General features: G+C 46.1%; 3 protein-coding genes across 3 annotated transcripts in view; 1 reads left to right on the forward strand and 2 right to left on the reverse strand.

The window, feature by feature from the left end:
- Window positions 1-5922, reverse strand: part of WFDC8 (WAP four-disulfide core domain 8) — a 32618-nt gene extending 26696 nt beyond the window's left edge. Inside the window, exons 1-3 of the mRNA XM_018056874.1 lie at window positions 5919-5922; window positions 5022-5171; window positions 4430-4493 (exon numbers count right to left, since the gene is read on the reverse strand). Coding sequence (XP_017912363.1) covers window positions 4430-4493; window positions 5022-5171; window positions 5919-5922 — 218 coding nt within the window. The remainder of the gene's footprint in view (window positions 1-4429; window positions 4494-5021; window positions 5172-5918) is intronic.
- On the reverse strand, window positions 10362-11304 carry WFDC9 (WAP four-disulfide core domain 9). The gene is made up of 2 exons (XM_005688717.1): window positions 11214-11304; window positions 10362-10510 (listed from the first exon to the last, which is right to left on the reverse strand). The coding sequence occupies exons 1-2, from the start codon at window positions 11302-11304 to the stop codon at window positions 10362-10364; spliced, it is 240 nt and encodes a 79-aa protein (XP_005688774.1).
- On the forward strand, window positions 16311-18156 carry LOC102177904 (WAP four-disulfide core domain protein 10A). Its single transcript, XM_005688602.3, has 2 exons — window positions 16311-16457; window positions 17839-18156. The coding sequence occupies exons 1-2, from the start codon at window positions 16370-16372 to the stop codon at window positions 17985-17987; spliced, it is 237 nt and encodes a 78-aa protein (XP_005688659.1). The 5' UTR covers window positions 16311-16369; the 3' UTR covers window positions 17988-18156.

The raw sequence follows: 22761 nt of genomic DNA on the forward strand, positions 1-22761 counted from the left end.
GGAGTTGTTCCCTCTTCTATAAAGTTGGGATAGGCAAGGTAATTATGATTGAGGGATTTTGTTGTTGTTATCGTTTTTTAAAATATTTTTTCACTGGAGTATAGTTATTTTACAAAGTTGTGTTAATTTCTGCTATACAGCAAAGTGAATCAGTTATATATGTATATATCCACTCCTTTTTAGATTTGCTTCCCATTTAGGTCACTGATGAAGACTTGAAAAAAGCTACTATAGAAATTCTGCAGCAAACAATTATGAACACCCTTGAAATTGATGGAAAAGTAAAAAGCCTCAGCAAAGAAATAGATGAGATAAAGAAGACTGAAATAGAAACTTTTTAAGAGAAGAATATGATAACTGAAATAAACTCACTAGATGGGCTTAATATCAGAATGTAGATGACAGAGAAAAGAGCAATGAACTTGAAGACAGAGCAATAGAAATTATCCAATTTTAACAACAGAGAAAAATGTATTGAAAAAGGTGTACAGAGCCTCAGGGATGATAACCAAAGTTCTGACATCTGTTTCCTTTCTTTCCTAGGGGAGAATTCTTTCTACCTGGGAAAATTTCCTCTCGATACTGGGTACTGAGCAATGCCTGAGCAATTATTGCTTCAGGGATGGGATGCTGTAAGCAAAATGCAGCCATTCTCCCTTCTCCTTTTTAAGAAAAAAATTTTTTTTCCTTTTTTGTTGACGTAGTGGGCTCCCCTGATGGCTCAGGGGTAAAAAATCTGCCTGCCAAGGCAGGAGACCCAGGAGACTTGTGTTTGATTTCTGTTTGATCCCTAGATCAGGACGACCCCCTGGAGAAGGAAATGGCAATCCACTCCAGTATTCTTGCCTGGGAGATCCCATGGACAGAGAAGTCTGGCGGGCTATAGACCACAGGGTCGCAAAGAGTCCGACATGACTTAGAGAGTAAACAACGAATAGTCGATTTACAATGTTATGTTAGTTTCTGGTGTACAACAAAGTGATTCAGTTTTATTCATATTTATATGTGTGGTATCACTTATATATGGAATCTAAAATATGGCACAAATGAACTTAATTACAAAACAGAAACAAGCTCACAAATACAGAAAACAAACTTACGGTTCTCTTCTTTTCTTAGGTGGTTCTCTCAGGTGGTATTCCATTGTGTTGCTCAAGCTTTCTTGCTCAGATTTTGTAAGTGGACTCCAAAGCTCCCCCAGAGCTGTTTTTGTTCACAGATAACTGTCTAATTATTGTCCTTTGTAGGGGGACAGAGACTGGTGTCTCCTAGGTCATTGTTTTATTGACATCATGCTATATCCATATGTTTTGACCTGTCATATTTTCATTTTTCAGTTCAAAATATTTTCTATTTCCTATCATGATTTCATTTTGACCCATGGTTCCTTAGAATTACCTTATTTTTCATTATATATGGATAATTTTCTAGCTATTTCATTTTATTTTCTAGTTTATTTCCACAGTGGTCGCTTTGAATTTCCACTCTAGTCAGTTTGATTTCAATTTATTGACATTCATTGCGGGTCCAGTCCCTGGGTTGGCAAGATCCCCTGGAGGAGGACATGGCAACTCACTCCAGTACTCTTACCTGGAAAGTCCCATGAACTGAGGAGCCTGGTGGGCTACAGTCCGCAGGGTCGCAAAGAGTTGGACATGTCTGAAGTGACTGAGCACACACGCACATGCTGGGGGCAGGGGGTAGTATATTCCACAGAAATGCTAAATTCTTTGTTATTTATTTTTGGCTGCAGTCGGTCTTTGTTGCTACACTTGGGCTCTCTCTAGCTGTGGACAGTGGTGACCACTCTCTAGTTGTGTTGAGCAGGCTTCTCATTGTGATGGCTTCTCTTGTTGAAGAGCCCGGGCTCTAGGTGCAGGGGCGTCAGTAGTTGTGGCTCATGGACTTATTACCCTGAGGCATGTGGAATCTTCCTAGACCAGGGATTGAACTCATGTTCCCTGCATTGGCAGGAGGATCCTTAACAACTGGACCACCAAGAAGTCCTGAATTCTTTCTGATATAAGTCGAGTAGTCACTTTTTGTTTATGTTGCTCAAATATTCTGTCTCTTTGCTGATTTTGTGGGGGAGGGAGCAGACACATCATCTTATTTATCAGTTACTGAGAGAAGGATGTTAAAACTGTCTGCTGATCAATCATGCTTCTGGCCATGGCAGGCTAGTTTACTTAGGACCAATCCTCCCAGTAAAGCCAAAATGAGATCCCCTGGGGGGCTCTCAGTACACATCTTTGAGTACCAATCACCACCCATTTCCAGAGTGGGTTGACTCCACGCTTTGAAGCTAGATAACCAGGTGCAAAGGCTGTTTCAGTGTGTTCCTAGCACACCCCGGGGTAAATGAGAGTGTTCTCTCTGAAAAGTGATTCCAGAGATTTTTCTCAACTTTCTTTTTCTCTAATCACTCAACAGTGACTAGTTCATTGGTTTTGTCCTAAGGCAATCACCCCCTGCTTGTCCAGGAAAACATTAAGGACCTGTCCTCCATTATGCATCTCACTTAATGCTTTTTCTGCACACTGCCCCTCTCTAACTCTATTCCCCACCAGACCCCTTCCTTGAAGCACATCTTTGTCCCCTGACACAGATATACTCCAGTAAACTCAAGTACAGACGTGTTTGGAGAATGAGGTCTGCATATTCATTCATCCTCAAGTTGCCCAGTGAATTTGGATAGGTTCAGTCACCTGTTAGCGCCTGTTTGTTCTCCTTTACTAATTTTGGCAAACAGGATGGGATGGTTGGATGGCATCACCGATTTAATGCACATGAACTTGGGCCAACTCTGGAAGGGACATGGAGGTCTGGCTTGCTGCAGTCCGTGGGGTCGCAAAGAGTTAGACACGACTTAGCAATTGAACAACAACTTATTCTCTGCAGGCTTTATGGGCATAACAGCCCAGATCAAAATGGAAAAGTTGCAAATTAGAAATGCTAGGGTCATAGAATTTAATACCAAATTCATGATCCAACCCTTTCGGCAAACTCATCTGTTGCTATTGGAGGCAGGGGGAGGTTAGGGTAGCAGGCTTCCGTGTCTTTCAAGGTCCCTCTCCTCTCCCCCCAAGTCTATATTTAATCTACTCAAGGAGGGAAAATAACTATCATTTGGGGCATTCCAATTCCTCTCTATCCTTCAAGATAGGACCAAGCATCTCTTCTTGCAGGAAGTCTGATTACATCTACCCATACCAACTACCCTGTCTTCTGTACTTTAATGCACTGATTGTCTGTCTGTCCATTGGCCCCTTCTTGTCATGCCTCATTCTGGTTTCCACCTGTTTGGGCCATACCTCCTTCCTTGGGTAAAATGCTAACAGATAGAGTTTGTGACACCCTCATTTATGTAGAGCGGCCTTGCCACCATCCTGGGCACATGGTAGGCTACCACCCTCCAAAAGTCGCTTATGATTTCTAAGAGTATTTACATCTGAAAATATCCCTGTAGATGCCAAATGATTGAATAAGTAATGGTAACACATTAGGTATTGTTCAGGAAGAGAACTTGGGGAGGCCAGGGGTATTTCCTTTCATTCTAGACCACTGGTGCTATCCCCTTTAGGTAAGATTGTAATTTCGTGTGTGTGCATTTGTGGCCTACTCTTTTTGACTCCATGGACTGTCAGGAGCCCGTCAAATTCCTCTGTCCATGAAAGTCTCCAGGCAATAATACTGGAGTGGGTTGCCATTTCCTACTCCAGGGGATCTTCCTGACCCAGGGATCAAACCCAAGTCTCTTGCATCTCCCGCCTTGGCAGGCAGATTCTTTACCAACTGTGCCACCTGGGAAGCTCATGAACTAGTTAAATCACAGGCCTGAGATTATAGGAGAAAGGCTAAACCAAGTTATGGGGATCTCAGAGGAACGGTGTTTTCTGTAGCCATAAGAACATCCCAGGGAGATTGGTCCATGGACAAAGAAGAGTAGAATCCAGAAATCTTGGCTAAGGACATCAAGCCCCTAAAGGAGGAGGAGGTAGGGGGATCCAGACTGGGAGGCAGGAGCTTCTCTGGTGGTCCAGTGGTTAGGCCTCTGTGCTTCCACTGCAGAAGATACCAGTTCCATCAGTGGTTGGAGAGCTGAGATCCCACATAGTGCAAGATGTGATCAGAAAAACAAAACAAAACTGGGAGGCAGAAGTTTAGAGCTTGTATAAAGTGGGGTGGGGATGGTCAGCGAACAATACGGGCATTATGGAAGAAGAAACAGATGTCTCCTTTACTGTCACAGCGTATTTGTCAAGGAATTAAAGCGGTTAACATAATAGCTTAGGGAAGAGGGTTGGCAGGTGGACGTTGCCCTGGGCCCACCCTCCTCACCCCCACCCAGAGCTGAGTCAGGAAGATGATCCTGCTACAGGTCACGGCACATTCTTCCAAGGCCTCCCAGGTATCCTCCGACTCTCACGGGTGCTTTGTGGGCTGAACGGTGGACAGGATGTTGCTGATTTTGTGGTCTGTATTGCTGCTCACTAGGAGAGAGGAGCGGTAGGTACTCAGTCATCACACAATCCAGAGACAACAGATCTTCCCAAACCATAGGGGCACGGATGCTTTCTGCGGTGTAGGGAAAGGCCACACAAGGCTTCTCCAGGGATGTTTTAAGTCAGCCATGAGCAAGGAGACATAAATGTCAGACCTCCTGAAGTCTGGATGAATCAGGTAGGCCCACAAGCAGACAGTGGGGACTCAGACGAATAAAGAGGCAGGGGAGCCCAGGTTTGATTAGATATTGGAACTGGGAGGGGAGGGGAGGCGGAGTCTCCTGCCGTCTGTCTCCCCGCAATTTGGAATCCATAGTCCTTTGGTTTTCCTTTTTTAAAAAATCTTTTGGCTGTACCTTGGGGCATGTGGGATCTTATTTCCCCGATAATGGATCCCCATGCCCCCTGTGTTGAAAACGCAGAGTTTTAACTACTGGACTGCCAGGGACGTCCCAGGAGTCCACAGTCCTTGAGAACCAAATGGCAAGACAAGGAAGGGTGCGTCTTAGACCCTACCGTTCGGCTTCAGAAGCATGCAGACATCTCCGCAGAAGGCGCTGCAGCAGTGATGACCGAGCTGGCACTCCGTGTGAAGCTTGCACTTGACGGCACACTGCTCATTAGTGGGGCTCTTGTTGCAGGGTTTCAGTTTCAGCTTTAGCTCAACTTAGAAGAGTACATGAGTACTGACTCCCAGAAGAGTGTTCCCAGTATTAGCCCCTCCAAGACCCCAGGACCTACTCCACTCATTTCTCTTCTTCCTCTCCCTGCCCGGGAGTCTAGGTGGACTTCCTAGGGCCCAGACTCAAGATCCTGCTCTCACCCCTGCCCCCAACAAAGCCAGCCACCCTGAAGTCACCCCTGTGGAATTTAAACTCACAGAACCTGGGTCCTGAAACCCAAGTTTCAGAACAAAGAATCCCAAGAGATCTCCCAGTCTCCCACTCTCGTTTTACAGAGTCAGGGGAACCGGGTCCCAGAGCAGAGACTCCACTGTTCCACCTCTGGTGGAAACGGCCCTCCACACCTAGTTCTTCCCTAGAAACATCTATCACTAGTTATTCACCACTCTTCTCCCCTCAATTCTATTGATTTCAATTTTTTTACACCAGTGGTTCTAAATTTCTCTTCATGGAACAGAATTTTTTATTGGCCTTTAGTCTTGGAATATCTAGGCTTATTTTCCCCTCGATCTGTTTTTAATTTATTTTTTCATTGGAGTAGAATTGCTTTACAATGTTGTGTTAGTTTCTGCTGCACAACAGTGTGAATCAGTTATATGTGAATATATATCTCCTCCCTCTTGGGCCTCCCTGTCACTTCCCCCCCGATTCCACCCCTCTAGGTCATCACAGAGCACCACCTCAAGCTGCCTGTTCTATGCAGCAGCTTCCCACTAGGTATCTGTCTTACACATGGTACTGTATTTATGCCAATGCTATTCTTCCAACTCATCCCACTTTCTCATTCCCCTGCTGTGTTCACAAATTCCTTCTCTATGTCTGCATCCCTAATCCTGCCTTGCAATTAGGATCATCAGTACCATTTTTCTAGATGAGCGTGTGTTTTTCTCTCCTCTCCATACCTAATGTTCTGAAATACTCAGATCTGTAAACAAAGGGCATATTTCAAGAAATTATTACCAGCCCTTTTCCAGTTTGTTGCTCAACCTTGAAACTCCTGAGAACATAAACTCCTGGTAGCTCAGGCTAAGCTCTAGACCCCATGGAGATTTTCACTGCTAAGTGCGCTCTCCTGGACAAAAACTCTATGTGCACATATTAAAAAAATAATTCGTTGTAGCATCAGAAGACCCTCAAGATTGAGAACAAAACATTCAGCCTTCCTCTGCTATCCGGACTTTAAAAAAGAACCAGTGCTTCTATTACAGACCCTGATTCTTCTCTGCAATTGGACCTTCTTCATCTTGAAGCCCAGCCCAAATACCTACTGTAAGGTGGAAGTTCAAAGGAAGAATCTATTCTTTCTTTCCAGCTTCCTGAAACTGGCAGGATTGCCACGCAGGAGAGCATCAGCAGCTGGAGACCCAACAACTTCATGATGCTGACCCTGGACATGTGAAGGTGAGCCTGGCAGGGGACCCAGCACTTGGGCCAGGTCCTGCAGGGGCTCAAGCAGGGTTTCAGGGTGGGGAGTTGGGAGACCACGTGACTGTCTCTCAGTGCCCCATCTGGTTCTGCCTCCTCTCTGTCTTCAGCCACCACTCCTGGGCTGGGCATTGATGTCTCATGAAGCACTTGCCTCCTCTTATACTTTATATACTCCTCTCATTGTAGAAATGGATTCTTTGCACTTTATTAATTTTTATTTTAGCAATTTGAAAAACACAGAAAGGTATGAAGAAGTGTAATGAGGTATTATCAGTTGATTATCCATTACCTAGATATAGATAGATACTAGGGCTTTTTATCTTTCATAAAAGAGAGCTGTAAACTCCCAAATTTTAAAAATTGTAATCCTATGATAAACTGTAATGGAAAAGAATATTTTTAAATGTGTGTATGTATAACTGAATCACTTTGCCTTACAGTGATTTACAACATTGTAAATCAACTATGAAGTGAAGTGAAGTGAAAGTTGCTCAGTCGTGTCCGACTCTTTGTGATATAAGTCATGGAATTCTCCAGGCCAGAATACTGGAGTGGGTAGCCTTTCCCTTCTCCAGGGGATCTTCCCAACCCAGGGACCAAACCCAGGTCTCCCACATTGTAGGCAGATTCTTTACCAGCTGAGCCACAACGGATTTTAAATAAAACTTACTTCATTAATCCCCAAAACACTTGTTTACAAGTATTTTAATGTTTACAAGTATTTTAATGTTTACAAGTATTTTATTGACAAAAATCAGGCCCTAGTTTCATGGTGAGAGAGTTTGATGGAAAGAAAGGAATTGCAGAAATAATGATTGAAATACGAATCTCCCTGGTCCAGTGGCTAAGACTCCATGCTCCCAATGCAGGGGGACCCATGTTCAATCCCTGGTCAGGGAACTGTATTTCACATGCTGAAACTAAAGATCTTGCATGATGCAACTAAGACCAGGTGCAGCCAAATCAATGTATTTTTTAAATATAGTAGTGATTGAAACAATGATTATATTTCAAAAACAAGACAACCACAATGCCATTTTTACTGTTAAGGCCTTGCAGTTATTCCTCCTCCAATTTTAAGGCATAGCCTATTCCAGTCTCCTCTAGTTTTGCTGTGCTTTGAAGTTTCTTACTCTGGTTTAACTTTTTCATCTACCTGAATTTTATACTTGGTTGAGGGGGATATCTGATATCTTGCTCAGTCCTTGTGGATCATGAGGTGACCTTAAAATTGGAAGCATCACGTCAAGGACAGTGGACCAAAAGGAGGCTGGATCTTCTATAGTTTTGTGGTAGAAGATCTTGTTCTGGATACCTAAATCTTGAATCTTGTGCCTGAAAAACAATTAACATCTCTTATTTAAGCCACCATTTTCTTCTTGGTCACTGTTACCTATAGTTGAAAATCCAAACTGATACCCTAGCCGAACTATATATTAAGATTAGGGTAGAACGAAGGCATGAAAGCGCTCAAAAATTTTAATTTATTTTATTTAATTAGTTCTCAAACAATCTCTCTGAGGAAGCCCCTGTCAGGTATATATATTACCAAAATGAAGTTGTTAAGAAAAAGAAGTGGGGTCTAGGAAACAGGATCTCTAAACCGGGAAAAAGCAAAATACCACTCTGGCGGTGAAGGGAGATCCCCAGGGGCACCCGCTCCTGAGGCTGTTTACCCAAGCCCCTGGCCCATTGTCCCTTTTCATTGTTCTGAGCTCCAAAGCACTAGCCAGTGTGCTAAGTCACCTCAGTCATGTCCGACTCTTTGCAACCCTACAGCCTACAGCCTGCCAGGCTTCTCTGTCCATGGGATTCTCCAGGCAAGACTGCTACAGTTGGTTGCCATTTCCTTCTCCAGGGATCTTCCTGACTGAAGGATTGAACCCAGGTCTCTTGTATTGCAGATGGATTCTTTACTGTCTGAACCACCAGGAAAGCCCAACAACAGAGGTTATCAAGGGTGCTTGCTCCCGGGGCCAGAGTGATATGGAGGCCAGCATCTTAGGTCTCACTTCAGGAGTCTGGTTTTTCATAAATAGGCAGGTGAGAGACTGTCATGTGTTCACCAAATCCATTTTCCTGTTCTTACTGAGCACAGAGCTAGACTGTAATTCTTAGTCTTTTTTGCCAGTAGGTGGGACCACATTATGGCAAATAGAATATTGGAGAGAAATAATAAACTTCACTTCTAGGCCTGGCCCTTAAAAGCCTTCCATATGAGCCTCCATCCTAGCTTTCTTTTCCCATCTGCTGGCTGGATGCAGAAGCAGCCCTAGGAGATGATGGAGCTATAGATGGGAGGAGCCAGGACCCTTGAATCTTGACATGGATCATTCATTGATCACCCTGATGTATTATGAATAAGGAGGAAACTTACTGTGTTGACCACATAAGTTTTTAAAATTATTTTTAAACTTATTTATTTATTTCTGGCTGAGCTGGGTCTTCGTTGCTGCAAATGGGGGCTACTCTCTAGTTGCACCGTGCGGGCTTCTCATTGTGGTGGTTCCTCTTGTTGCAGAGCACACGCTCTAAGGCCTGCGGGCTTCAGTGGTTGCAGCACGCGAGATCTAGAGTACATGGCCCCCCAAGATTTTTATAAACTCTGCATTTTTGCTACAACCATGAGCATGCCAGACTAATACATGGGTCTAATTGAAAGACAGAGTGGAGTGCCTGTGCCCATGATGGGATGGGAACACTTTTGGGGGCTGTTAAGGGTTATAATGAAAGAAATGAAGCCACAGGGATAAACTACCAACACACACAGAACGCTCAAGTTGGTGCATCAGTTTATTTGGCAAAGACGTGAGCCTTCTCAAGATTGAAAGGTCAAGGAAGGACAGAAATCCTCAGATGGAGCGAGTGGGTATCCCAACAGAGAACCAGGCAGCCCTCTTCTTGACCACATAGCCTCCAGCCCACACTAGTTGGAAGGAGGTCAGCTAGAAACTAGGATTTTTACTTGAATTTAAAAGGTTCCCTGGAAGAGAAAAGTTAAGTGGTTAAAAGTCACAGAACTCTGGGGGGCATCCATTCCCAAACTTAACTGCTCCTTTAGTCCCAGTTAAGCACCAGGTGCTTCCCTGGTGGCTCAGAGGTTAAAGCGTCTGCCTGCAATGCGGGAGACCTGGGTTCGACCCCTGGGTTGAGAAGATCCCCTGGAGAAGGAAACGGCCACCCACTCCAGTATTCTTGCCTGGAGAATCCCATGGACGGAGGAGTCTGGTGGGCTACAGTCCACGGGGTCACAAAGAGTCAGACATGACTGAGTGACTTAACTAACTTTCTAGTCCCAGTTAATGGAAACAGGAAGTCTTCCTAGAAGGTCAGGAGTTCCCTGCTTTTAATCAATTTCTCTCAAGAGATTTGCCAGTTGAACAGACAAGTAAAGACGTGGTCTCCTTGGGCCTGGCTAAGAAAAGGGGCCAGTGGAGAGGCCAGATTGAGGCAATAATTGGAAGAGGAGATGGGACAAGGGAAGAATGAACAAATTGATGGGTGATGTTGTGGGGAATTGAATGAGAGTGAAAAAATATGTGGAGGGCCCCCATGCTGGTTTCTTGGTTTACTTTGCAGTGAGTGGCAGCCTAGGTGAGGGGGCAGGAGGACATTGCCTTATGCTGCTTGTTTCTTTGACCAGGGTTTGGGTGATGATGTCTTCTGTCCCAGGTCACACCTTCTGAACGAGGACAAGGAGCAGTTAAGGAGGCATCCCCAGGCCAACCTTCCCACCCCAAGCAACTCACTCATCATTCATGCAGATGTTTCCACAGTAGGTCCAGCAGCATGTGTGATTTGGAAAGGAACATTCCCTTAATTTAGTGCATCTTTTTACACAATACCTTAATGATGGAGGCTGTACCCAGCATTGATCAGTGTCTTTTAGTCCATCTGGAATCAAGAGGGTAGAAGTTGGCAGTGTCTATCCACCCACCACTTGGACAAGAAACCCTTTCTCAAGTTGAAAAATCCCTGAGCTCTAAGCCACAGAGTATTTCTCTGCCTTTGAAGAGAATCCCTCTGTGAATCCTAGCCCATGGCTTTTTACAGAAGACCATCCTTATATGGCATGACTTCCCTCTTACCACATGTTCCCACAGCATTGCAGGGCTTCGGGTTCTGTCCAGGTTGCCTAAAGATGGGGCCTCAGACAACCCCAACACAGATGACACCACTTCACCAAGTCAATTCCCATATAACTTTAGATTGCAAGGTCTGCAATAGTCTCTAGCTCCAATTTCCATACCCAGTTTTCAGACTGGAAAACTGTGGGCTCAGAGGAAAACTCTGTGTTGGTCTTTTCTCCATCCAAGGTGGTCTGACATTGGCTACTATTGTATCCTGCTAGGTTATGGAATGTGGGCAAAAGCCACATTCCCTTTCCATGTACCCACTAAGGCTTTCAGAGCTGGGAAAGGAAGCTTGAGAAGATGCCAGTTTGGGAGCAGCCAACCTAATCTTTCTTGGACACCTCTTGCTTGAAGGAGGACTCTGTTCATTTAAAGGGTGATCCTAGAAACATGGGCCCTGAATCTGTTATACCAGACACCCCAGGCCTGGGCAAAGCACCCTCCTCCCTGGCCACACCACCTACAGACAAGTTTGTTCTTGAGGCCTCCCAGCACGGGCAGAAACATCACAAGCTCATAGGTGAGAAGCGTGAGTAGGAGAATCCAGGGCTTCATGGTCGTTTCTACGTGTGTATGGATTAGGCTTTGGCAGAAAGCAGGTCTTTTCCCGATGCTACTAGAGACAGACAGGAATTAAGGGGACAGGGTAGGAAAGAAAGAGAAAATGCTCGTGAATATTGTGCTGTTCTTCTCTTATTTTTCCTTTCCACCCACTGGCACCCAACAGCAAACTAGCCAATGGCTTCCCTGGACTTCTTCCCCATTCACATTAGCTACCCCTTACTTTATGAAATTACCTTTTTTTTTTCATGCATTGTTTTTTTCTGATCAAAAAGCAATTTATCTTCAGGTTGTATTGTTAAAACAAAAAAATGCAAACAGGAGAGCTTCCCTGGTGGCTCAGTGGTAAACAATCCACCTACCAATGCGGGAGACACGAGTTTGATCTCTGGTCTGGGAAGACCCCATGGGCCCCGGAGCAACTAAGCATGTATGCCACAACTGTTTGTGCTCTGGAGCCCAGGAGCTGAAACTCCTAAGCCCACATGCTGCCACTACTGAAGCCTGAATACTCTAGAGCCTGTGCTCAGCAACAAGAGAAGCCACTGGAATGAGAAGTTCATGCAGTACACCTAGAGAGTAGCCCCCACTCACCGAAACAAGCCTGCACAGCAACGAAGACCCAGCACAGCTAATTTTTTGTTTTTTTAAAGAGGAAATGGGTGTTATCCATTATTCTGCCACCCAGAGATAACTGTATAATGTCTATGCTTTTATGTTGTGACCATTATGTTATGAAATTGGAAAAGTAGAACACTTGAAATAGTCTGATCTGTTAAGAACACAGGTAACAGTATGATATAGCGGAAGTTTTAGTTGAGACCTTAAGACAAAGTGGATGAGATAGATGACTCAGCAGGACTTGAGAAAAGTTGCTGACCAAACTTAGAAGCAAGACTTTCACACAACATTGTGAAGCAACTATACTCCAATAAAAATTAATAAAATTGTTAAAAACTGAAAAAAAAATTTTTTTCATCTGCATAGATGATCCAAAGTTGAAGGAGTTAGAGGATGTTGCAGGAGACTGGTCAAAAGCTTTGCCCAGAGAAGTAGACATGCTGTCTTCTAATTCCAAGTTGGGAGCATAAGCTCTGCGGATGCTACTCAGAGTCTCCAGTATGTCCCCCAACGTTTACGGGGACACTGTAGACTTGCGTTCCAGTCATGGCTGAAGACTCTGAAGGGTAAGGAGTGTGTCTAAAGTGACCTGTGGTAGCAGAGAAGAGGGCTACAGTTTGAGAAGTAGCTGAATTGTAAATGGCCTGATGCCATTTTGTGTCTCCAATGAACTCTTGAAATCACCCATAAGAGAGGACCAAAAGCCCAATGCCAGCCAGTGATCACGTCTACTGTGTAAGAACTTTCCCAGTCTCTCTTAGTGGTCCTTCCTCCCTCTACTACTCAGGGGCCAGAAACTTTCTTAAAACAGTTGGGGGTGGAGGAACAGAATCACAGAGAACCCAAGAGAAAGATGTTGGCCACATCCTCTTCCACAGCTGGAGCCTCTGAGAAAAAGGAGGATCCACAGTTCTAAACAGTTTAGGAAGTTGTGGCTAATTTTGTGGGCCTGTACATTTTAATGATTAGGTTGAGAAAATGTTTTGTGACTAAAGTCACAGAAGTTATGGGAAGGTACCAAAGTTTTCCTGAAGAAGCAAGGAAAAAACTAGCTGTTTCCTGAATAGAATAAAATCTATTCTGAATAAATAGATTCTGAATAAAATCGAACAGAACAGGGGGAGACAAAAATAATATGATCACATCACGCAAGTCATGCCAACAATACAAAGATAAATATTACGATCATTCCCCATGTCGTGAAGAAAACAGGCAAAAATCCATACATTTGTAGAGTTGCCATTCTAGTTAAGCAAGAGAATAAGCAAATACATATTTGATAGTAAGCACTCAGGAGAAAACAAAGCAGCAGAAAAATGATGAGATAGCCTGCTGACACCTGGCAGCTGAGGGGTGGGGGAAATTGGACATGGGGGGAGGAGACTTAATTAGAAGTCCCCGCCCTCTCCCATCTGCTTCCTTCATCCTTTATCTGCTGTCTTGCTCGCTTAAAACCAAACAGGAAGAAAAATAAAAGAATCTAAGAAAAGGGTAAAATTCTGATATCACGAATAACATAGTAACAAGGTAGAGGTTGTTTTTCTCCCTGAAAGTCTTTGTTTAGAAATTTTTCAATCCAGCAGAAGACTACACTGTCCGATATGGTGGCCACTGGGACCTATGACTATATAAATTAATTAACTTAAAGTGCAAGATAAACAACAAAATTTTACTGTGTAGCTCAGGGAATTATACCCAGTATCTTGATGGAATATAACCTTAAAAAAAAAACACAAAACTATGCTGTACACCTGAAACTAACACACTGTCATCAATCAACTATACTTCAATTAAAAATTAAACTTAAGTTTAGTTTCCAGGCATTTCAGGCTTCAATATCCACATGAAGCTAGTGGCTATTCTATTGGATAGGTGAGATGTAGAATGTCTCCATCATCACAGAAAATTCTATGAAACCACTCTCCTCGGAATGAAAAAACATGCCTTTGCTTAAAAGCAAGGCTAGTACTAGAGATTATTTAAAAGGTGTGGAATTTTTCAAAGGGATCTTTGAAAACTCATTGTCCACTCAGAATACGTGAAATTTGGAAGTTGCAAAAATGCACATTTTAGGCATGTGAATCCCTAGATGCATTGACTTAGAGGCAAATTGGATTTAGGAGATGAGAGACAGTAAGAGAAGGAGATTAATGAAAGAAGAGGAGAGAAAAAGCCCTTAAAAGACAAAAAAAAAGCTACTTCCTTGGCGGTCCAGGGGTTAAGGCACTGTGCTTACACTGCAGGGAGCATGGGTTCAATCCTGGTTGGGGAACTAAGATCCCACATGCCCCATGGCAGAATCAAAAAACTGAAAAGGTAAAAGATCAGATGTCTGGGGGCTTCCACTCAGATGCTTATATCTGCTCTCCAACCATGTCCATTCAGAACCCACATTCTTGCCAGCCTGCTTCAGCAGGGCATGGGGAGGGCAAATTGTGAAGTTCACCTCCTGCCACATTGGGCAATATTTATACCAAAGGATACAACTTAACTGGTGAAGCTCCAAGCCAAAGGAGCACTCTCTTAGAGCACAGTGGGCTTCCAGAAATCCTGTAAATCACTCACATTTTTTGTGCACTGGAAAGCCAGCTGAGAGTGGTAAGATTCCCAGTCCTTGGTCCGGGCTCAGTGTTCTTCTGATCCTCCAAAGGCAGCAGCACATAGCAAGACAGGTATGTAATGAGGATGCTCTGTTAACCACTTATAGGCAGGGGTGAGGCATAAGAGAACTGGGTGGAGTTGGGCATGGATTGGGACCGACCTCTGAATTCTTGACACCCCCGCCTTTTGCACACAGAAGGAGGAAGACAGACACAATAAATTCAAAGCAATAGGTTCAATGAAGCTGTTTATTTGTATTCAAAAATAGCGTTCTAGACGCAAGTTTGCCAGAGCTTTGAGATCTGCTCATTTGAGAAGCCCCGTTCTTCGTCCTGTTCTCTGAGTTTCTCACTTGTCCCTAGAGGGCTTGTTCAGGATCCTGGGGTTGCCCCAGTTCCCTTCTTTGCACACCTCAGGTGTACGAAATGATCCCAGGGAGGAAAAGTATCATCCCACCCAGGCTGTGTACCACTCACATACAGAGGTCTGGGTGAATCTTTTGTCCATGACACAGGATGTATGGCAATGAAATGGTCTCTAGGCATCACAAAGACACAAAACTACTGCCCCCTCCCCCAGATTCAGGGTCCTGGGCTTTCTAGATGTTAAAGGAGAAAACAGGGGCTTTCTAGTCAGGAATATCGTCATGTTGTTTACTCTCTGCTCCTTTTACCGAGAGCACATCAAACAGTTCCCATGCCCTCTCTATCAACTTTCTTATTCGTACCTCAGGCAGTAATCCCCATTTAACAGGAAGAATGTTGACATCACTGGGCAGGAAACTCACCTGAGCAAGCCACAAATAAAAGCTCACGCCTCAAAACCCTTACCTCCACCTACCTCTGAAGGTATCTGAGTGGAGTGTCTGCAGTAACAGGCTGAGTTTTTTTATCTGGCTTCTTCCTACTGGGAGAGTTTGCGGGAGGCGGGGGGCAGGAGAGGGCAGGGGCCTATAGTCTGGAACAGGGGGCAGAAGAGGAGAAAAAGTCAGTTCAAAGGCCGGGAACTTAAAGGTGATTTTGGTTGCAGCCCATCTTTCATTCCCACTCAGGAACATACTGGTCACATCGCAGCATCTTTGATATTCACCCATCCAGAAGTCCTGGATTTTCTTTGATGTAAGAAGTGTCTCCTGCTAAGCCAGGAAGAACACTATGTACCTACTCACTTTCTCACCCACAAATTCCAGCTGCTTTACTTTAAAAGAAAAAGAAAAAAAGGATTTCTGAATAAAAATGTTCAACAGGATATTGTCTAGATATTCAGTAATTAATGTAATACAGATGCTTGACAATAGGCATTTATGTTAAGTGAGGGCTGCGCAATTATGAGAAATCACATTTTGTAAAATATTTACAATATTCATTGAGAGTGGAGAGGATGGGTAACAAAAGCTGGGCGATTCAAAATGTGAGAAGACAAAGAATTGTACATAGTAAATATGCAAAGAAACTAGAAAGACAGTATAACAGGGCCCATGTTAATTCCAGGCAGTGAGATGATCATCTTTTTTAACTCTTTGTCTCTTTTCTTATAAATTATTTTGTAATTAGAAAATAGAAATAGTTACATCTTCCAGAAAAAAAAAAAAATCTGTTCACAGAAGAGGAAGATTAGCTGTGAGAGGAGGACCGGCCCTGTGGGAGCCCCAGGGTCTCAGGAGTGGGCCCTGGTGAGGGGCAGGCCAGGTGAGGAGACAAGCACTCCTTGCTCTGCCCCGGCTTGGCCAGGAGAGGCAGCGAGGAGCCCAGGACCAGCTTCCTTCCTCCCTTCCGTCTCCCCACGCAGCTCTCCAGGGGCGTCCGGGCCAGACGGAGCGCTCGCCACGCTGCCAGCCATGAGAGCCCAGGCTCTGCTGGCCCTCCTGCTCCTCTGCGTTCTGCTGCTGCAGGCCCGGGGCGGGCAGCACGGCCAGAAGACGAACCGTAGGTGGAGGGAGGGGGCGGGAGAGGGGGCGGGGGGGGCGGGGGGGGGGGGGGCGGGGGGGGGGGGGGCGGGGGGGGCGGGGGGGGGGGGGGCTGGGGGGGGGGGGGGCTGGGGGGGGGGGGGCGGGGGGGGGGGGGGGGGCGGGGGGCGGGAGGGGGGAAGGGGTGGGAGAGGGGGCGGGGCGGGGGCCCGGAGGGGGCGGGAGGGATGACACGTCCAGTCTAAGGAGGACCCGAGAGTTCAAACTTTCCAGCACCTCCTATTCGGACCACAGCACTATGAAGACTCTGGTTCTTCCCAAACCACGGTCCTCCAGCCTCTTTATCTGGCTCTGGGAAGAGTGAGGGGGGTGGAGGGGGAAACTGCATCTTTTCATTCCCCAGCCCCCAAATCCAGAGACAACGTGGTACCTACAACAGGGAAAGATACACCTGAGCGAGAATCAGGTGGGAAAACAAACAGCTATTCTTTGGTTTATGCACACAGGTGACAGGTAAACACTCCGAGACATTCAGGGGAGTAGGGGTAGCATGAAAGTACATGGGAGAGCAAGATTGGGGGTGCAAGGGTCAAGGTAACTTTATCTCAGAGGCAGCAGGATGGTGAGAGTGGAAGGGAAACACTGAGGGTGCTATTTTGCTGGGAAGCGGCAGGGATGGTGCAGATAGTGGCAGCCTGAGAGGAGAGAGATGATGAAGGGGCAAGTTCATCTTCCTCTCTGGTCCCCGTGATTGTGGCGAGTAGGGGAGAGTTAGCAGGTCATCCTGGCCTTTGTGGAGTTCTCAGGGATTGGGTGCAGAGAAGGCAATGGCACCCCACTCCAGTACTCTCGCCTAGAAAATCTCATGGATGGAGGAGCCTGGTAGGCTGCAGTCCATGGGGTCGCTAAGAGTCAGACATGACTGAGCGACTTCACTTTCACTTTTGACTTTCATGCATTGGAGGAAATGGCAACCCACTCCAGTGTTCTTGCCTGGAGAATCCCAGGGACGGGGGAGCCTGGTGGTCTGCCGTCTATGGGGTCACACAGAGTCGGACACAACTGAAGTGACTTAGCAGCAGCAGCAGCAGGGATCGGGTGCAGGTTCCATGGAGGTGATTTGGCCAAGGCCATGATTAATATGGGAGACACAGTCCTGTTGCAGGATTATGGAGAGAGTCCAGGAAGTCCAGGCATCGAGGTCTGCTGGGGAAGAGTAGGAGGAGTGGGATTTAAGATACTACCCATCACCAGGGTCTGGTGAAGGGCGGAGGTGAGTTTCCTGAAAAGTCCAAGAGTCATGAGTGGGCCTGTGTCTGGGGTCTTGGAGGAGGTTTTAAGCTTTAGAGAGGTATTCTCAGGGGCCTGGTTCCACTGACCTTTCCTCTGCTCTGTTTCAGGAAAGCAGAGACCCCCAGAAATCAAGCAGTGTGAGAAAAGACCCAAAATATATCTGTGCACAGTCCCCTGCACAGATCACCGAGAATGTCAAGCAAATACCATATGCTGTTCAACCTTCTGCGGGAACATTTGCATGAACGTCCTGTGAGTCAGAGAGCCTGGGGCCGTGCATCCTGACCCCCCAACCATCTCCGAAGACACTGTGTCTGCGGCTGAAGATAAGGACCTGACCCTGGACACAAGGATGTCAACAGGAGCGCCACTCTGTCCAGCCAGTATCTGAACAACCTGGCCCTGTCAAATAAACCAGAACAAATGTGGAAGGGCCTGCCTAGTTCACTCCCAGTGCCTGTGATCACGGAGAAGCTGGCACAGACCCCAGAGGGCCCCCGCCTTTCTGGGTCCGGGTCTCTGATCTCTCCCCATGTCAAGCTTCTCTGCTCCCCCTCCCCACCTCCCTCCTGCCTCCCTGCCAGGCCCCTGAGAGCCCAGCCCCCCTGTTCCTCTGCTCACTGAACCAGGACTCCCGGGAGAGGACCTGCTCCTGTGCGGCACCTCCTGGTCCTCAGGAGAACGTGCCTCACCAGGAGCCACAAAGGGCCAAGTTCAACATGAGATGCCGGGAGGCTGGACCCTGCGGCACAGAAGGGGAGGCCCCCAAGAAGGACCCTTCCTAAACTTGGTCCACCCCTATCCCATCCTGCTCATTGTCCTTGAGAGGTTCAGGCCACTGTCTCTTTGCAACAAAGAAAGTGAATCCCAAGGAAGTGAGATGACATGTCCAAGGTCAAAGGAGAGGGAGAAGTCGTGGTCTGCTTGGAGGAGGTTTCCTCTGTGCTCCCCTCTCCGCATCCCAGTGGGACGGTCCGCGGAGAGTGAGTCCTGTGCTGTCCCCACTCCAGCACCACCAACAGGCTGCTCATGGAATGGGGCCCGGCCTGTGACCCCTGAGACTCCAGGCCCTTCCTTTAACTGCGCGGTCCCAACCTTTCCTTATGGCCTCATCTTTCTTCTTTTTTTAAACCAGAGGGAGGAACATTTGGTTCAGGCTGATGTGGCTAGGATTAATCGGCCCAGGATGCCTTGGGTCTTGCCCCTGCTTTCATGGTGAGTCAGTAGAAATTCATCCCTGGGTTCCAGAGTCCCTACTACTCTGTACAATCACCACTTCTCTGATGTGGTCCTGGGACTAAGTCCAGAGACCCAAGCACATGTGTCCAGCTGGAACATGGGGTCAATTGTGAGGAACTCGGGAGGGCAGACCCTGCTGGAGGCGGGGATGTGGTGCTATGCTGCAGGCCAGTGGTTCCTGCTGAGCATCAGTGAAGGAGACGCGCCATGCCTCCATCGGCCCAGAGCCTCCGACCCATCTCAGGAGCATCACAGGGCTTCTGGTACTGCAGGGTCTCCTCCACTTTTGCTAAGAGCTGCTCTCAGACAAGGGGGCTTTAGGAAAGAGATCATGATCCACTATCAACTCAGACATCATTGGAGGTAGTTGGGTGCTAAGGGCATGCTCTAAGGAGCTCTTATGTGGTACTTCCTCAGATAACCTCACTCTACAAGCACTTTCCCAATGCTTGGCTATCCCCTCAAACACCCTGGGACAGACAGTTAAGAGAGGCAAAATCACCTTCCAGAGAGCCATATTGTGAATCTCCTCCCATGTCCAAGTCCACTGTGTCTTACTTCATGGGCATATCTTAGGTACCAGGCTGACCTATTCCTTGCCACTGGTGAACACTGTGGACCATGAATTTTACTAGAAGCAGCTGCCCTTCTCCCTTGTGGTAACTGGTACCCTGACCCTCTCTGGACAGTCCACCCTGCTCTAGAGAACTCAGAGGCTACATCTAGAATGCTATGGCCAGGAGGAGTGCTTGCCTGGATACCACTTCATGTTCTGTTCTTATTAGAATAAACAATGGCCTCTTTATTACATAAAAGGGAGGAGTAGGGGATCCCTTGGAAGACCTTGAAATCTATGGAGACAAAGGAGGAAACAAGTGCAGACTTCGCCATGATGTGGGTCTCCAAAATGTCAAGTCCCTGCCTACAGAAAATCGCAGATCAGGACTGATCTGTTTGTGACAAACACATGGGCTCCTGGTTGCTGTGCCTCATTCATTCATTCATTCATTTATCTATTTGCCTGTCTGTCTCTCTGTATATTCATTTATTGCATGATTTGTTCTCCTCTCAAGTTCAAGTCTTCTCCTAACAAATTTTTACCTCTCGTTCCTATCAACCAAGATAATCGGAAGTAGCTTTCTCCCGTGTACAGACCTAGCAATAGACCCTCGGTGTCTTACTCCAGGACTAATTCATCTCTTCGGGCTTTTGACTTCATAGTCTGAAGAGACTTTGATCCCTTGGTATTCCGCGAACCATCACGCCAGCTTCATCATACCTGTGACACTCTGCTCACCGGCCGTAGAGAGTGGAAATAGCAGGCATCCTATGTGCTTTAGCACTTGCATGCCAGAGGGTGGGGCAATAGTCCAGACTGACAGTAGTCTGACACCTGACGATAGTCCAGGACTTGCCCTGCTGGTAACATTTCCAGAGATCCAGTTGTCCAGGCGTATAGGAAAGACCCTCGGAGGCAGCAGACAAGCTGCTGCACCTTCTGCTGCCCACCGTGAAGAAAGACACAGTACGTGGTGGGGCTCTTTGCTTTGTTGTCGTTGTTTTGTTTTTTGGCCATGACACACAGCTTGCAGGATCTTAGTTCCCTAACTAGGGACTGAACCCAGACCACAACAATCAAAGTACCGAGTCCTAACTATTGGGCCACCAGGGAATTCCCTTGGTGGAGCTCTTTGGATTTTGGAGACAATAAAGACCACTTTGGGGGCACTCTGCTCTTATTGATTTTCTGGGGGAACATAAGGTTGATAGATTTTTAAAATAATTAATTCACTGATTTTTATTTTTGGTTGTACTGGGTCTTCAGAGCCACACATGGGCTTTCTCTAGTTGCAGCGACTGGGGGCTACTCTTTGTTACTGTGCTTGGGCTTCTCATTGCAGTGACTTCTCTTGTTGTAGGGCACTGGTTATAGGCACATGGGCTTCAGTACTTGCAACATGCCGGCTCAGTAGTTGTGACTCTTGGGCTCTAGAACACGGGCTTAATTGCTCTGCAGCGTGCGGAACCTTCCCAGACAGGGGATTGAACCCATGTTCCCCCCACTGGCAGGCGGAGTCTCATCCACTGGACCACCAGGGGAATCCAAGGCTGCTAGTTTTGAGTGGAATCCAGATTAAGGAATATTTCTGCAACAGGTCCAGGATACTTTGCAAGTTGGCTGCCCCTTGGGTCTTAGCCCCTAGCACATGCATTATACAAAGTGTCTGTGGTTGATTAAGATGCTGACTGGTCTCTTTGCAAGTTCCAACAGGAGAATCAAAGAATACACACCTGTGTTGAGGTCAGACTTTCTCTTCTGTTGCCAGATGGTTTCCATTTTTGAAGCAGCTTTTTCCTTGCTAGCAAATCCTGGAAAAGACCCATGTCTAACCAGGGGACATCAAACCACTCTGCAACTGGAAATTTCCATCACAACTTGGGGGTTATCTGATCTATGAAGTCTCAAAATGGAGGGGTGGGCAGTGCATAGAGGCGGTTCATTATCAAATGGAAATGGTATAAATGAGACTGAGCTTGATCAATTCCAGAGGAAATGAGTCACCAGTATAATCAGGTGTGTGGACTCTAAGGACCCACTGACTTCCTCTCTAACTTCATTCTTCCCCACAGCCTCTAAGTCTACAAGAGGCACTGCCCTTTCTGTGTCACTGTTGGCACTCTGAGAAATGGTGTCTTCCTGTGTTTGCCTATTTAAGGTTTCTTGCACTTGCACCTCTCTTTTTGATTTCTCAGAACCAGGGATCTATTGTAGATGTCAGCCTTTTTCTCAGCATTCCTCCATCTGCATTCAGACTTCCATTTTCTGAGGGTTATTTTATCTGTGTCCTGGCCTAAGCCTGGTGCCCTTTCCTCATTTACAGACATGCAGTCTCTGTGGTCTTCATGTCTCTGCTTCCTTGATGGCTCAGCAGGTAAAGAATCCGCCTGTGACACAAGAGACACAGGTTCTATCTCTGGGTCGGGGAGATCCCCTGGAGAAGGAGATAGCAACCTAGTCCAGTATTCTTGCTTGAAAAATCCCATCGACAGAGGATCCTGGTGGGCTACAGTCCATGGGGTCACAAAGAGCTGGACGTGACTGAGTGACTAAGCACGCACGCACAAACGTGGACTCCGACGCTGCATCTGCCACGTTGGGGTGTTATTTCTCTCCTAACAAATTGAAATTTATAACATTCTCTATTTCCTCATTAGGCTGAGGGTCATATGTGGAGTGATTTATTTGCTCCTCATTGATCTGTATGGATTTTCTGAAAACAGCTAAAATTAGATAGCCACAATTATGCTGTATCTATTTACTTATTTACTTTCTTATTTATTTATTTATATCCTGCCCTTAAGAACTTCAAGGAGTTGCTTAACTCCTCTGTGTCTCAGTTTCTGCATTTGTAAAATAGGAATGCTAGGACTAAACTCATAGGGTCATCGACAGTACTAGCTAATACATGTTAAATATCTGACAGGCAGTAAATTTGGTATTAAACTGGGTGATGCTTGACACTTCATTGGGTAACACTCTCATTTGTTGATTTAACTAACTTACAATCACTGCCTGTATTTCAGACACTGGTTCTAAGTGCTTAACAGATCATCATTCATGGAACCCTCACAATAACCCTATGAGGAAGGCACTGCTATTAATCCACTTTGTCAATGAGGAAATTGATGCATGGAGAGGATTAGTGACTCACCCAAAGTAAGTGGGAACTAGAGTTTGAATCCAGGTTAAGTCTGTGTTGTAAATCTCCGTTTAGGTGGCCTTTCCAAGC

Source organism: Capra hircus, chromosome 13, assembly GCF_001704415.2.
Source record: "Capra hircus breed San Clemente chromosome 13, ASM170441v1, whole genome shotgun sequence".
In the NCBI taxonomy this organism is placed as follows: Eukaryota; Metazoa; Chordata; class Mammalia; order Artiodactyla; family Bovidae; genus Capra; species Capra hircus.